Source organism: Pelecanus crispus, chromosome 6 (assembly GCF_030463565.1).
Source record: "Pelecanus crispus isolate bPelCri1 chromosome 6, bPelCri1.pri, whole genome shotgun sequence".
Taxonomy (NCBI): Eukaryota; Metazoa; Chordata; class Aves; order Pelecaniformes; family Pelecanidae; genus Pelecanus; species Pelecanus crispus.
In genome coordinates, this window is record NC_134648.1 from 9916882 (window position 1) to 9930420 (window position 13539).

The following is a 13539-nucleotide window of genomic DNA, read 5'->3' on the forward strand; positions in this document are numbered from 1 at the left end:
TGACTTGGACAATTAGGTGGGATTGACTTCAATGGTATGCAGGCTCCTAAGTGACGTTAGTGCTTTTGAGTGTTTTTCTGTTGGACGACTTTGAGTTTTGTGGTTTTAGGAGGTACTTGCGTTGACATGAAACCCACACTTAGGGCATTTTGCTTGACTGAGGTTATTCATTATCCCTTTTCTCTAGACTTTCACCTACAATAATAGAAAAATGTTTAAATTCCCTAAAATATGGTAATCTAAATGCTGATAGTTACAAGTAATTGTACGTGTTTCTACAAAAAATTGTACCATTTGTACCAGATTTGGTGTTTGTACCTGGCTTTGGCATGGAAGTAGTTTGAGTATTATTTCTGATTGTATAGACTTTTAATCTCTTGGGATACCAGCAGAGGTCACTTGTGTTTTAGGAGAGAAAGCCTTTAGTTTTGAAAAACACAGTTATTTGCTGGATATTGGAGGAAAAAAAATCACTGTATTCTGATTAATTTTCAGAGCTTGTACCTCCAGCTCCCCTTGTTACTCGCTTTTTGAATACAAGAGCTATGAAAGAGACTTTTAAGAGCTACATGGAGTTGCTGGTTAGCATTGCCTTGGATCCAGACACAATGCAAGCCTTGGAAAAGAGCAATGGTACAGTATGTTTAACACTTGCATGGGTTTTTTTATTAGATCTTAAGGTTATTAATCAGAAAGGCGAATGTATTTTTTTAAAATAAAAAGAAAAACAAACAAAACCTACCAAACTTTTAGCAACATACCCACATCTGAAGAACACTTTACGCAGGTTACTTATACATGTGTGCATGTATATATATTTGCGCTGTCTCTTTGAATAATCGGAGTAATTTAGAAATACTGTTTTGTCTGCTTTGTTACATTAGACTTGCGCTGTGGATGTCAGAACTGAGCTCTTTGTTCCTGCTGTTGCTATCTTTTAAAATCTTAGCAAACATTTGTTTCAAATTACAGTGTTTCAAGTGTGTGTTTACTTTCTTATGAAGAAATACCCTTATAACCATAAGTAGTTCTGATTCTTGTTACTATTAAAAATTCTTCTTTTCAAACTCTGAAACCTTAAAATTCTGATCATGGACAATTGTATTCAGCTTCCTCTTTGAGGAGAAAATGTCTGGACTTATTTACCATAGTGGACTCCAGGATACAAAAGTCAAAACTGTTCTGTTTTTCAAAATTTGGCAAAACACGAATGTATGAAGATAAAGGTCCGAAAAGAGCAATCATTTCACATTATTTAGTTGCAGGCTGTTGTTTCTGTTCACGTGTTTTTAAAAAAAAACTATTTTCTAGACTCTCCTGGTTTGCTCTGGTTGTGCATCAATGCACACTTCAAGGTTTCACACCCATGCATTATGTCAGTAGTCCCACTAAAAGCAAAGAAATTGACTTTATAAATAAAAGACTCCATACTGAGCTGTAGATTTTCATTCATGGCCACATGCCTACGTTCAAATGTATATTTGCAATTTAAGGTGGTTTATCAGATAACTCTTATCAGCAAGCACTTTCCCCAATTTCTTTTGTTATAAATGCCAGCAGGATCATCTCTTGTAATATGGAATAGTGAGTATCAAAACCACGTACTTGTCTTCATAAAACTGCCAGTTGTGTTGCACAGAAGAGGATTATCTAGGAAATTATTTGAAATTGTCTCTAAGATTTATGCTCTATATTGCTCTATCTTAATGTTTTCCTTTCAACAAAGAAAAGTCAGAGAAGGAGCAGGATTGCAGTCAGCAATAAAACTGTGTAATCTCTAGGCCAATTTAGCAGACTGATCAAAAAAAAAAAAAGAGATTTTTCTCTCATGTTTGAAATGAGTTTATGTGCAAATTGCATTATTTTTTACTTCCACATTTTATGCTAATGGGTAGAAGTATAGATTCAATAAGGATCTCATTACTGTGTGTGTCTCAGTAATCAACTGCTACATTTTTTTAATGTGTCTTTTAGACGAGCTACTTTTGCCTCACATGAGAAAAATTGATGGCATGCTGAATGACAACAGGAAAAGGCTGCTTTCCAAATTACGCTTGGATCATACTTTCAAGGTATTCTCTTTTAAATTCTAGGATTTTTAAAGTAATGTTATAAGTCGTTGAAGGCATGCCATGCAGGCACAACTTAAAACCCAGAAGGCAAATTTGTAACAGAAATGAATGTGGATTTGAAAGAGATGCTATAAATTCAATGTTTGTATGTGGCATTTGGAGAACATTTTGTGATGGAGGAGTTTATCCTGCAAAGGTGAAGTTCTAGTTTTACTCCCCATGCTTTCTGGTTAATTTTCAAGCATTTTTTTTGTTTTAAGCTTCTCACTTTTGCCAAAAGAAAATGTTTGCTGTCCTTCTAGAGCTTTTGGTTAAGTGATTGTATTGCCTCAAATTCTTAATAAACTTTTACATGAAATAGCTTTGCTGTGGAGCAGATGTCTGAACACCTTTGAAGTAGAGAACATGATCAGAGTAGTCTAAGACCAGGACAAGAGGGACTTGAGAACAACTCATTTGTGCACTCTTTCATGTATCTTGAAAAGTGTGGATAACGAGCCCATACTACAGCAACTTTGACACAGTAATAAAAACCAGGTCTGGAGGTGGACAGAGAAGAGAGCAGCCACACCATCTCAGTAGAGAGAAGGTAAACAGGAAGATAATCACTGCAGTTCCTACTGTTCCCACCCACCCTCCAAGAAAGAGTGCAGATTTCAAAAGTGCAGTAAAGGCCAAGAAGGCCAACAGCATCCTGGCTTGTATCAGGAATAGTGTGGCCAGCAGGAGCAGGGAGGTGATTGTCCATGTGTACTCAGCACTGGTGAGGTCACACCTGGAATTCTGTGTCCAGTTTTGGGCCCCTCAATACAAGAAAGACATTGAGGTGCTGGAGCATGTTCAGAGAAGGGCGACAAAGCTGGTGAAGGGTCTGGAGCACAGGCCTTATGAGGAGCGGCTGAGGGAACTGGGGTTGTTTAGTCTGGAGAAGAGGAGGCTGAGGGGAGACCTTATCGCTCTCTACAACTACCTGAAAGGAGGTTGTAGCGAGGGGGGTGTTGGGCCCTTCTGCCGAGTAGCAAGTGATGGGATGAGAGGCAATGGGCTCCAGCTGCCTCAGGGGAAGTTTAGGTTGGATATTAGGAAAAATTTCTTCACGGAAAGGGTAGTCAAGCATTGGAACAGGCTGCCCAGAGAGGTGGTGGAGTCACCATCCCTGGAAGTGTTCAAAAAACGAGTAGATGTGGCGCTCTGGGACATGGTTTAGTGGGCATGGTGGTGTTGGGTTGATGGTTGGACTGATGATCTTAGAGGTCCTTTCCAATCCTAATGATTCCTAGTTTTTACTTTCATTAAAAGTAATCCAGCCACCAAGTGAGGAAACATGAAATTGCTACTCTACCCTTAATTGTTTTAGTGGTGGACTTGGTAATGTTAGGTTAATGGTTGGACTGGGTGATCTTAAAGGTCTTTTCCAACCTAAATGATTCTATGATTCTATAAAGTGAATTAAAGTTATTTTCCCTCATGTCTGAGAACTAGTTGCCGATGTCTATAATCAGACTGATTATTTCTTCCTGTAAGTTTTGAGACCAACAACAGCAGAGCAGACCTGTCGAAACACCATAAGACCAAACTTGCTCTTTTGCCTGTCTTTCTTCTGTCCCCTTATGTCCACAGTGCAGAGACACTTCTTGGAGAATTAGTTGTCTCTCTGTACTGCTGTGTGCTTACTTTTGAGAGGTAGGTGCGATAACAGCAGAGATGACAGTTCTGCTTTTTCATCATGAAATCTTTAAAAAGATCTTTTCCCCCACAGCTCAGTTTAAGCGAAAAAAACTAATATAATCTTCTGTAATACTAACATGTAATTACAGCTGCTTATTCAGCTGGAGTTCATACCTCATATAACAGCTTTGCTGTGTGTTCACTTAGAAGCAGGTTATGTATCATATCTAAAGTTAGCTTAAGCCTGTATTTCACAGTATGATCTGCAAAAAGTTTATGGAGTTAGAGATGTAAGGAAGGGATCTGCTTGTGATGTAAACTGTGAGATAAAAAGCCTTTTATGTTTGCCTTCTGGTACCAACTTGTGCCATCCTTGGGTCAATATTTTGGAAAGTGTGTTTGATACTCTTTAAGATTCAGGTTAATCTGATGATTAATACAGGAAAGTCTGCTTCTGCTCCAGCTTTGATCAAATGACTAGTTCAGATATTAGAGCTGAAGGAGGCACTGAAGCAAGCAATAAGTGAAAAATGTCATTATTGTTCATGAGTATCATTTAGTTTGAATATTTTTACCATCCTGCATTGACAATCATGGATGAATTTAACATACTTCTTTTTTCACTGGATACAGTTAATATGGGATATTTTAGCACTGTATTACAAACCAAATCAGCCACTGAAGTTAGCAGTCAGTGTTTGGTAGTTTTGCCTGTAACATTATTTATAGTTCTAACAGTTTATCATGTCCTTTGGGTTACAGATTTTTATAAACAAAACTAGAAAATATTACTATTGCTTTAGTTGAAGCTCAGTGAATGAAGGATCTTAGCTGAATTGTGTAAATTTAATTTGGAAATAATTATCACAATTTTATGTCTTGCACTCTCAAAGATGTGGAAATCACTAGTATTTTCTTCTTCGTTCCAGTTCAAATTTGTCTTGTTTAGGCCAGTGGTCCGGCCACGTAAACTGTTCTGGTTAATAGGAATTCTCCAGAGGAAGGCAGGAGGGGCCAAAGCCCCTTGTCCCTTGAAGTCAACCTTCAGGAAGGCTATTACAGTGGATAGGAAAACCAAATAATTTAAACCTGTTGAAGTAGCTGTTCCAGTTTGAAAGCATTGCAGTGAATATTGTATATGGACAGGTTAGCTAGTCGAAGTTACTGCTACCACTGTGCAACTCTGTGTGGCAGATTTTATAGCTTTTTACTGAGAGGGTTTTTTTTTATAAAGTGAAAAATGGCTGATGTATATATATAGAGTGCTAAGAAATTATAGGCAGGGGAGGTTGTTGAATTCTAGTACTGCTTGTTAAAAGAAAATAGAAAAATTTAGTCAACTTCATATTTTAACCCAGTAGTCCAAATTAGGTCCTTAAGCTTCAGCATTGATACATTTTTCTGTATGCCTGATTTTTTTTCCATCATACTGGAGTATAATGCAAAGATACATATGTTCATATAACTCGAAATATTTTTTTCAGGACCAGATTATATAGCATAACAACTATTTCAAACCAGCTCCTAACATAATGCTGTATTTGTACAACAAAGTTGTATTCAGATTTACTCATGCAAATAATGTAGAACTGAAGCTGGTAGAAATGCAGTTCGCTCCCATGAGTTAATATGTCTTAAAAACTTGTGCTTTTTTGAACCAGCCATGTACTTCACTGTGCATAAGCTTTTCTACCTTACAGATATGATAAGGTGCAATTAATTTGTATTTTGCAAAAGCTGGGACAAAACCGATGAAGACATTTAGGTATCCAATCCCTGCTACAATTGGCAGACTTCCCGTGCCTGACTAAGCATTAAGTACTTAGGCATCTCCAAGTAACTTGGCCTCAGAGATTCTTGGGTAGAAATGCAATGGAAAGCATTTTAAAAGGTAAAAATTGCCTAGTGGAGCCCTTTTTTGCTCTTTCTAATGAAAGAATCACAGATTGTAATCTCAGATACAATAAAAGGATCTTCTCATCTTGAAAAATTACAGTAGTTAAGAACCACTATGCTTTTCAAATTGTATATGGTTGCTTGATCTGATAAAGACCTTTTATCAGGTCTTTGTGGAAGAATAAATTGTTTTATAATAAGCTGCACTCTAACTCTTCAAAGAAAAACAGCCGATTTATCAGCAGTCTGGGTGGCTGGCCGTTCTTGAATTTTTCATAATTGTTTTTCTTTATATGCTCTGTTTAAAGAACGCTTTGGAAAACTTTCCTGAACTGACAGTGATTACTCGGGATTCTAAGACAAAAAGTGGAGGAACGTCTGTGTCTAAGATCAAAATGAACGGTAAAGCTTACAACAAGAAAACACTGAGGGCTTCTAAATCAACCACTAAATTATCACAGGTGAGTGTTTAGAGGGTTTATTGCTGCCACCATCTGACTTCTAATATGATAACCACATTTATATAAAAAACTGCTTCATGTATTAGGTTTTTTGGTAGATTTATCAAAATCTAAAATCTTTGTGGAGTGAGGTCCTTTTTCTGTAACAAGGGAATGTTAAAAAACAACATTTAAAGCAGTAGATTAAATCAGTTTTAACTCACCTGTGAAACATATTTCAGTAGGGAGACAAAATACAATAAATCATTTCATAATTACTCCCCTATTTAAGTTCTGTGTTTAGACCCAAATGCTCTAATCCTGTATATTTATACAGGGAGTCTTCTGTAGCAACTACTCAAGATTGCAGGAAGATGAAGTAGTAGTATACTGGTTCCCTTATGCAGGCAGCAGTTCGTAAGTGTAGTTGGATGGCAAGGGAGAGGTGAGCTCTGCTGTAGCTGCGCTTCTCACCCATTGTAGCATGCGAAACAGCAGAGCCCTGCTAGACCCCGCTCTGCTTCTGTCACAACCAGAGCAAGGACCGAACTTCAGACCCCGTTTCTGCGTTGTAGTCAGCCTCCCAGACTGTTGCTGAAACAGCAACATTTTGCCTTCAACATTGCAGTTGTGGTAAAATCACTGTGTAGCTCATAACAATAACAGTTTCTTAAACTTGCTGCAAAATCTCTAAAGTAAATGATGCAACGGCTTCTGGATCAAAAATGAAAAACTGATGTTAATACTGTAAAAACTGAGACTAGGTAACACTTTTTTAAAATTTAGTTCTTTATTGCTCCTTTCCTCATTTCCAATGACAGAATGAAGCTCTGTATCTTAAAAAAAGTTTTAAAAAGTAACGTGGTAAGGCTTGAGTAGTTTATGGTGTTATTTCCATAGTATTCCTAGGGAACACTATAACTAGATTTTGCTACATACTGGCTCGCATAGGCTTACCTCCCAGCAGTAACTAGTGGCTAGACAAATGACCTGTAAACACAGCCCACACTCATATTTCTTGCCAAAGTAACGTAAGTGTTTGATAAGTATAGATCAGCTCTTCTCAAGCAAAACTATATGATTTTTTTGCAATAAATACCCACCAGTCTGGTAGAAAAATAGTTAATGCTTTGGTAATTCTTGCAGTAGTTCTTGAGAAGGGGTGTCTTGCCCATTTTAGACTCGCAGTGCATTCAGGAGGATTGAAAGCGTTCTTAAACCTAGTTTTGATAAAATAACTTGGGTAGAGAAAGTGGAGATAGGAGATAATGGTGATGTAATATAAATTACAGTGTGCCAAAATATGTCAAAACAATTATTTGAATGAAATACTCCATTTCTGAATTGTTGAAAAGAAATTTGTTTGCAGAAGAAAATGTTTATCATATCTCTGTCTTGGAAAATAACATGAATTTACTTAAAATAATTGTTCATTTTGCAGGAGTTTACAGTAGATCCAGAAAAAATACAGTTGTATTCTTTGTATCACTCACTCCATCATTACAAATATCACATATATCTAACATGTAAAGAAGAGGTAAGTATTGTTCTCTTTGAGATAATTTTACATTCATTGGGGGAATTTATTGATGGAATTGCGTGCAACTAGAGGGACTGTTCTCCTCTTCTTGGTAAATGAGTATGGATTGTGGTGTCCTATTTTACTTAATTCTTTATGACAAAGAAGAGGGTATGCTGAGCACATATGTTGCCCCTGATGAGCACTGCTGCCCAGAACATTCAGGTATGAGGCTTCCAAGGTTTGTGTGAAATCAGTTTCCCTCAGGATAGGTAAGCATTCTTCACTGTTATCCAAAATAAACAAAACAGATGTTCACAGCATGTGTATCCTCAGATCTAGAAGCTACTTTTTGTCTTAGAATGCCCAGTCCTTTATTGTTTCTGCAAATCCTTGGTGGAAATGTTCCAGGTAGCAGAAATACAAGAGTTGAGCTCTGGCTTAGTTGTTAAGAAATGCATTTTTTGGGCATTTTCCCCTGTTTTTAAAGCTTAAAGGTTTTCTTCCAAAGAAGGTTTGTGTTTAACTGCAGAGTATTATAAAAACGAAAATTCTGAAATGCTGGCAGCCTAACATGTATACGTGTATGCATCTTTCTCTCCCCCCTCTTTTCTTTTTTTAAATAGATTTCTTCTGTTCAGAAGAAGAGTGCGGATCTAGGACAGGAAGAGATTGTGCAGCTGTGCATGAAAAATATAAAATGGGTGGAGGATCTTTTTGAAAAGTTTGGTGAACTTTTGAATCGTGTCCAACAGAAATGCTCATAACAAAAATGTATCCCAAATCTCACATTTTTCTACGGCACTAACCTGATGGAACAGAAAGCTCAGAGAGAGGCTCTGATTTCTTCTACAATGCCAGACTGCGTTCTTGTTCGTAGCCATTTTTATTTCTCCTTATGGAACTTTGTGCCTTGGCTTTTGCTAAGGAAAAGTGATGCTGCCAAGGAAATCAGTCCTTTGGAGATGGAACTAAACGTAAACCTAACCACATTTTTAACCTGAAGAATTATTTTCTATTTTGTAAACTACTGGATAACTTAGTTTTATTTTCAGAAATGTTTTTGACAAGTGATAAAGCATGCACTACATATACCTTTTTCTTTATTGCTAAAAAGATAACAACACTTAAAATACTACAGATTTTTCCATCCCTGACTAAGCAACAGAAAAGTCAGCGCTGGGGTGAACTGAGTTTTACATGTCTGGCCACCAAATCTAGAGTTTTGTACACTTTGTGAACAGAGCCGGAGTGACATCAAGTTTCTGCATACGTATATTGCCATCATAAAATCCAGAAATGTCATTATGCTTTATGGACTCCTTTTACTATTGTCATGTTCAGGAAACTGAACATGGAGTTGGTGCAATCCTATGACTGCTTTTTTGTGTCAAATTATATTGTAATGAAAGACAATGACCTTAACTATTTTCCCTGTTTTGAAGAAAAAAAAAATATTTTCCTTTATACTGTGTTTTTTTTTCTTTTTTTTGGAAAAAAAAAATTCAATTGTACATTTTATCTCACTAATAGTTGTATTTTTCACAGAGAAAATATTGTGGTTAAAATTGTTTCATGTATCTTTGTAATACACTTCCCATTGTTTTCAGTAAATCCTATTCATTTATATGTTGAATTCATATTGTAAACTATATATCTCGAGGTAACCCTTTTGTTTATACAGGTTTGCTTCAGTGTTAACCAGAATAATGCATACTAGACTAGTTTTGCTTTAAGTGTAGTTGTGTTAGACACTGCAGTTATTTTCTGATACGTGAAAATAAATTTCTTACTAAACTAGCACTTGATTAACCGAGAGTTTAAATGAAGAGCTACTACACTTTATCTTCGTCAACAAAGATTGATGATTGAATAGACTATATGCAGTGTTAAACACAGCTTACATAATTGTTTGTAGAACTGGCAGTTGCAGAGCTGTTCTCTTTTTGGTGCCTTTCAAGTCTTCAGACATCTTTGTAGCTCTTTTTCCCCTCCAGTTTGTTAACAGTTAGTAGTGTCACTAGTCACACTCAGACAATGAATGTAATGGGCTCTAATCAGGAGAACATTTTCTTTAAATTTGCCAACAGAATGCCTTACTGAGTCATTCAGAATGGATATGTGTTCTACTGGCGTCCTAAAAAAATAGTCATGTTGGGTCTTTTTTCAGATAATGTAGAAAAAAAAAAATTCATTCCTTTATCCTTTCACTGCCACTTAGTGCCTTAATTTCAGCCAAGAAAGCAGGGTTCACTATTCATTGGCCAAATGAAATAGTTTATTGCCATGTGATCTTTTTTCCCCGTTACCTGTTTTGATCCTATTTAGTTGTTAAATGTTCATTAGACCTTAGAACTGTATAAAGAGTTTAATGAATAGGTGTGAAAATGAAATGATTTGATCTTGAGTAATCAGATAGAGGTCTGAATATTAAAGTATGTACAGAATTTTAGCTGATTAGTTTTAGAACCTTGTAGGATGTTTACCATATTTCCAAAGCTTTTCATCTTTTAAAAGCAATAATTCTCCTTTACAATTTGTATGCAGACTACAGTGAACGGAAATGGGTATGTGCCCTTGCCTTTTTTAAAGCCTCTTCATAGTGGTTTTGCTTTAAAAAGGGAGGTCGCTCTCATTGCTACTGCTATGTCTACTATAATCAAGGAGAGCAAGATGGGTTGTGGTTTAGGAAGAATGTGCAGATTGTTGGGAGTAATCAAGAAGCTAATTCATTTTCACAGTGAAAAGAAGGGTAGACACAGGGTTGAAGAGTTGCTATTGCTTCAGTCGTACTGTGTTGTATCTGGTAGGAGCTAGAGTTTATATGGTGAAACCAAACAGCAAAGTTACCAATATTGGTAGCAATCAGCTAAAATTATTTTACTGTAAATATGCACACTGGAGATGTAGTAGAAATGTGCCTGGTATGCTCCTTAATCGATAGTGGGTGTTCCCAAATTTACTTAGTGTATTCCCTTATTGGTGGGGGTGGTTGGCAGTGTGTGTAGATTAATGAGAGGTATTTAGTTACCCAGGCAGAGTTCTGTTGTCACCTTACAGTGATATGCACAGCACAGCTTGGGAATTCCTAATCTGTAGTTTTAAAAATGATTAGGATGCAGACAGAAGGAACAATAAAGTTGGCTCCTTGATGGTGTATAGTAAAGAACTCGTCAGACTTTGTGTCTCACACATCCCTTCCTAATATGACTACGAAGCAACTAATGGAGAGAGGTCTTTGTGCTTTCTAAATTATTTCTATACTGGTACTGTATACTTACTCTAGATTTTTTAATCTAGAAGTAGCTTTAGGAAGCTACTTGTTTTTAATCCAAGTCTTCAGAAGCTGAAAAAAGAAATGAGAGGCTTTTGGAGTAGCTTGTCCCTATTTAAAAAGAAGGTAATTTTAGGAACAACCATTTAAAAAAACTCAAACAAAACAACAAAAAAAAAAAAAACTGGCCAGGATGCTCTGCACTGCCGTAGAAGGTGACCTGGCTTATTTTTGGCTGTTTTATTCACAAGGCCAGTTAAACAAGCACTGTGCCTGTAGAAGACAGGAAAAACCTGTCTTGAATAAAAGTAACTACCCCAGACTATTAAAGATTAATATAATGGAGCTTCCATCTTTATCTTGGGCTGCAAAAATGGTGGCTGGATGACTAATTTACCAAATTAGAATAAGTGAAAACATGGAACTCTCAAGTGTGTTGAAGGATCATAAATCAAAATAAAGCTTTGTTAGTGGGATTGAAGAGGTCTTTTATACTGAAGCAAACTTAGAAAAAAGTCAATGTACAAATTACTTTTTTGCACAAATACTTTGCTTTGTTTTGTTGCATTTTAGATAATTAATTCTGCACCCGCATCTCAATCTTTTTTTTTTTTTTTTTCCCCTTGAAGTAACAGTGAGGTCTTCATCCCTTAACATCTGACAGTGGAATTTGAGCACTCTTTGACTGCAAGAGAAGATGCACTAGGAAGGAACAAAACCCTCCTTACACTATGAATTAGCAAAGCAGAAATTGAACTAATTGCATGATGAATTATTTGGTTTTAATTCCACTTTTTTCCTTTAGTATGGCATCCCTGTTTACATTCAGTTTGTTTTTATTGAAATACAGTATTTCTCTTAAAGACAGGTTTTCTTTGAGATGCTACTTCCAAAGTTTTGCTAGCAAAAAAATCAGAGACAAAATTGGATTGCAAAACTGTTTCTGAAAATGGCTAAAGACTTTAGGGTCTTTGAAGTTCTATGACATGTGTTGTATTCATATATTGTCAAAATGAAATACTACTTTTTAAAAAGTCAGATCTTGCAGGTTGTCTTCCAAGTAAATGATTTCCATAGGAAAATATATTTTAAATATTATTTAAATATTTACTACTATTTAAAACAATTTTAAAACAGAAAAGCTAAAACTATGGTCACAAAATGTCAGTGTGTCATCAATCATTTCTTCATTGCCAACACTTGACATTTGGTCTCTCTTACCCTGTTACATACCTGTGCATTGCACAATGCACATTCTGCCATATCGTATTGTTTAAGCTAATATTAACATGTCATTGTTAACAAATGCATGTTTTTCTGCATATCTCCTACATATGGCAAAAATGAAGCTAGGGCTAATTAAGAGACACGTTATGCGTTCTTAGTCCAGATTTTCAGGTGGTCCGTAACACAATGTATGGAAATGTGAAAAAGGACAGTTTTGTACCATTCATGATGTTATTAACTAAACCCATTAAAGTGAAAACACTTTTTAAACAAAAACCTTACAACGCTTAGTCATTTATTACTAAAATACTAAGTCTTGAAAAGTTAGATTGTTGGAAAAAGAATTGGCAATTTAGACTATATTTTCTGATCTCAATATGAAGAAATACAATTCTAGGTCGGTTTTTTTTCATAATATTGCATGGATTGAGCATGTCTGGTTTATCTGGTTTTTTACACTTATGGGTTCTAAATGTTCTGAATTAATTTTCATAATACACCTGCCAGGTCTTAAAATGATGTGGTAAGTGAGGAGCCAGACAGTTGGGGTAAGAAAGCGCCTACTGCTGTCATTCAGACTTTAGCTATACTGTTTTCTTCTGTTCTCTTTCTTGCTAAACTAGAATATCATCTCAATGTATCTATGGGAAGAAATGGTGCTGTAGAAGGTTCCCCCCCTTAAGAAGAATTGCTCTAGATATTTTCTTAGGAATATTTTTCCCACACACAGAGGGCTGAAGTGCCATGACGTGGATATTGGCTGTAAGATACATGGTAGGCATTCTCTGAGCCAGCTGCTTGCAGAAAAAGGTGAATCTGAAGGGCTGGAATATTTTATATTGGTCCTGGGTATAAGAGCTGCTTCCCAAACCAAGATGAGTATGAAATGAGACATTTGCCTGTGGAGTTGATTGTTGTTTTCTCCAGAAAACACTTTGGGAAGTGGGTAGGCACAGAGAATGTCCCATTGCAGTGTGGAGGCTGAAGCTTTTGATACTACATTCCAGATACTGCTTATAACTTACTAATTTTTCTTTTTTTAAAAAGAAAAAAAAAAGGCAAGAAGCTGGATGTATGCAGCTTTTTAAAGGAGAACAGCAGCTCCTGCTATCAGCAATTTATTGGTAAGTATCTTAGGCAATCAAAATAACTTGTTCTGCATTCGGTATTTGCCTCTCCTGTAGAAAACCTAACAAACGGTTGTTTCATTTCCAGAAACTAAAGAACAGAAAACAGTCTTAAAATTATTTTAATTTGATCTTTTATAACAACACAGCGATAAATACTGAGAACAAGCTATTTATAAAGGAGAAAAATAAAAGGCGAGTCGGGGAAAACAGCAAACAAAGAGTACAGCCCTGCAAAAGTTTCTCATTTGTGCTGGGTATGTCTTAGTTTTCTGCTTTTAAAAGTTTTACTGGGCTATTTCTTTTGTGCGTGTGT

The 13539-nt window shown here is 36.2% G+C and overlaps 1 protein-coding gene across 2 annotated transcripts in view; it reads left to right on the forward strand.

Moving 5' to 3' along the window:
- The window catches only part of QSER1 (glutamine and serine rich 1), a 44595-nt gene extending 35532 nt beyond the window's left edge, over positions 1-9063 (forward strand). For both annotated transcript variants that reach the window (XM_075712110.1, XM_075712111.1), the window contains 5 exons: positions 496-633; positions 1975-2072; positions 5945-6097; positions 7518-7613; positions 8222-9063. In XM_075712110.1, the coding sequence (XP_075568225.1) occupies positions 496-633; positions 1975-2072; positions 5945-6097; positions 7518-7613; positions 8222-8362 (626 nt within the window). In that variant the 3' untranslated portion in view covers positions 8363-9063. The remainder of the gene's footprint in view (positions 1-495; positions 634-1974; positions 2073-5944; positions 6098-7517; positions 7614-8221) is intronic.
- Positions 9064-13539: the final 4476 nt, after the last annotated feature.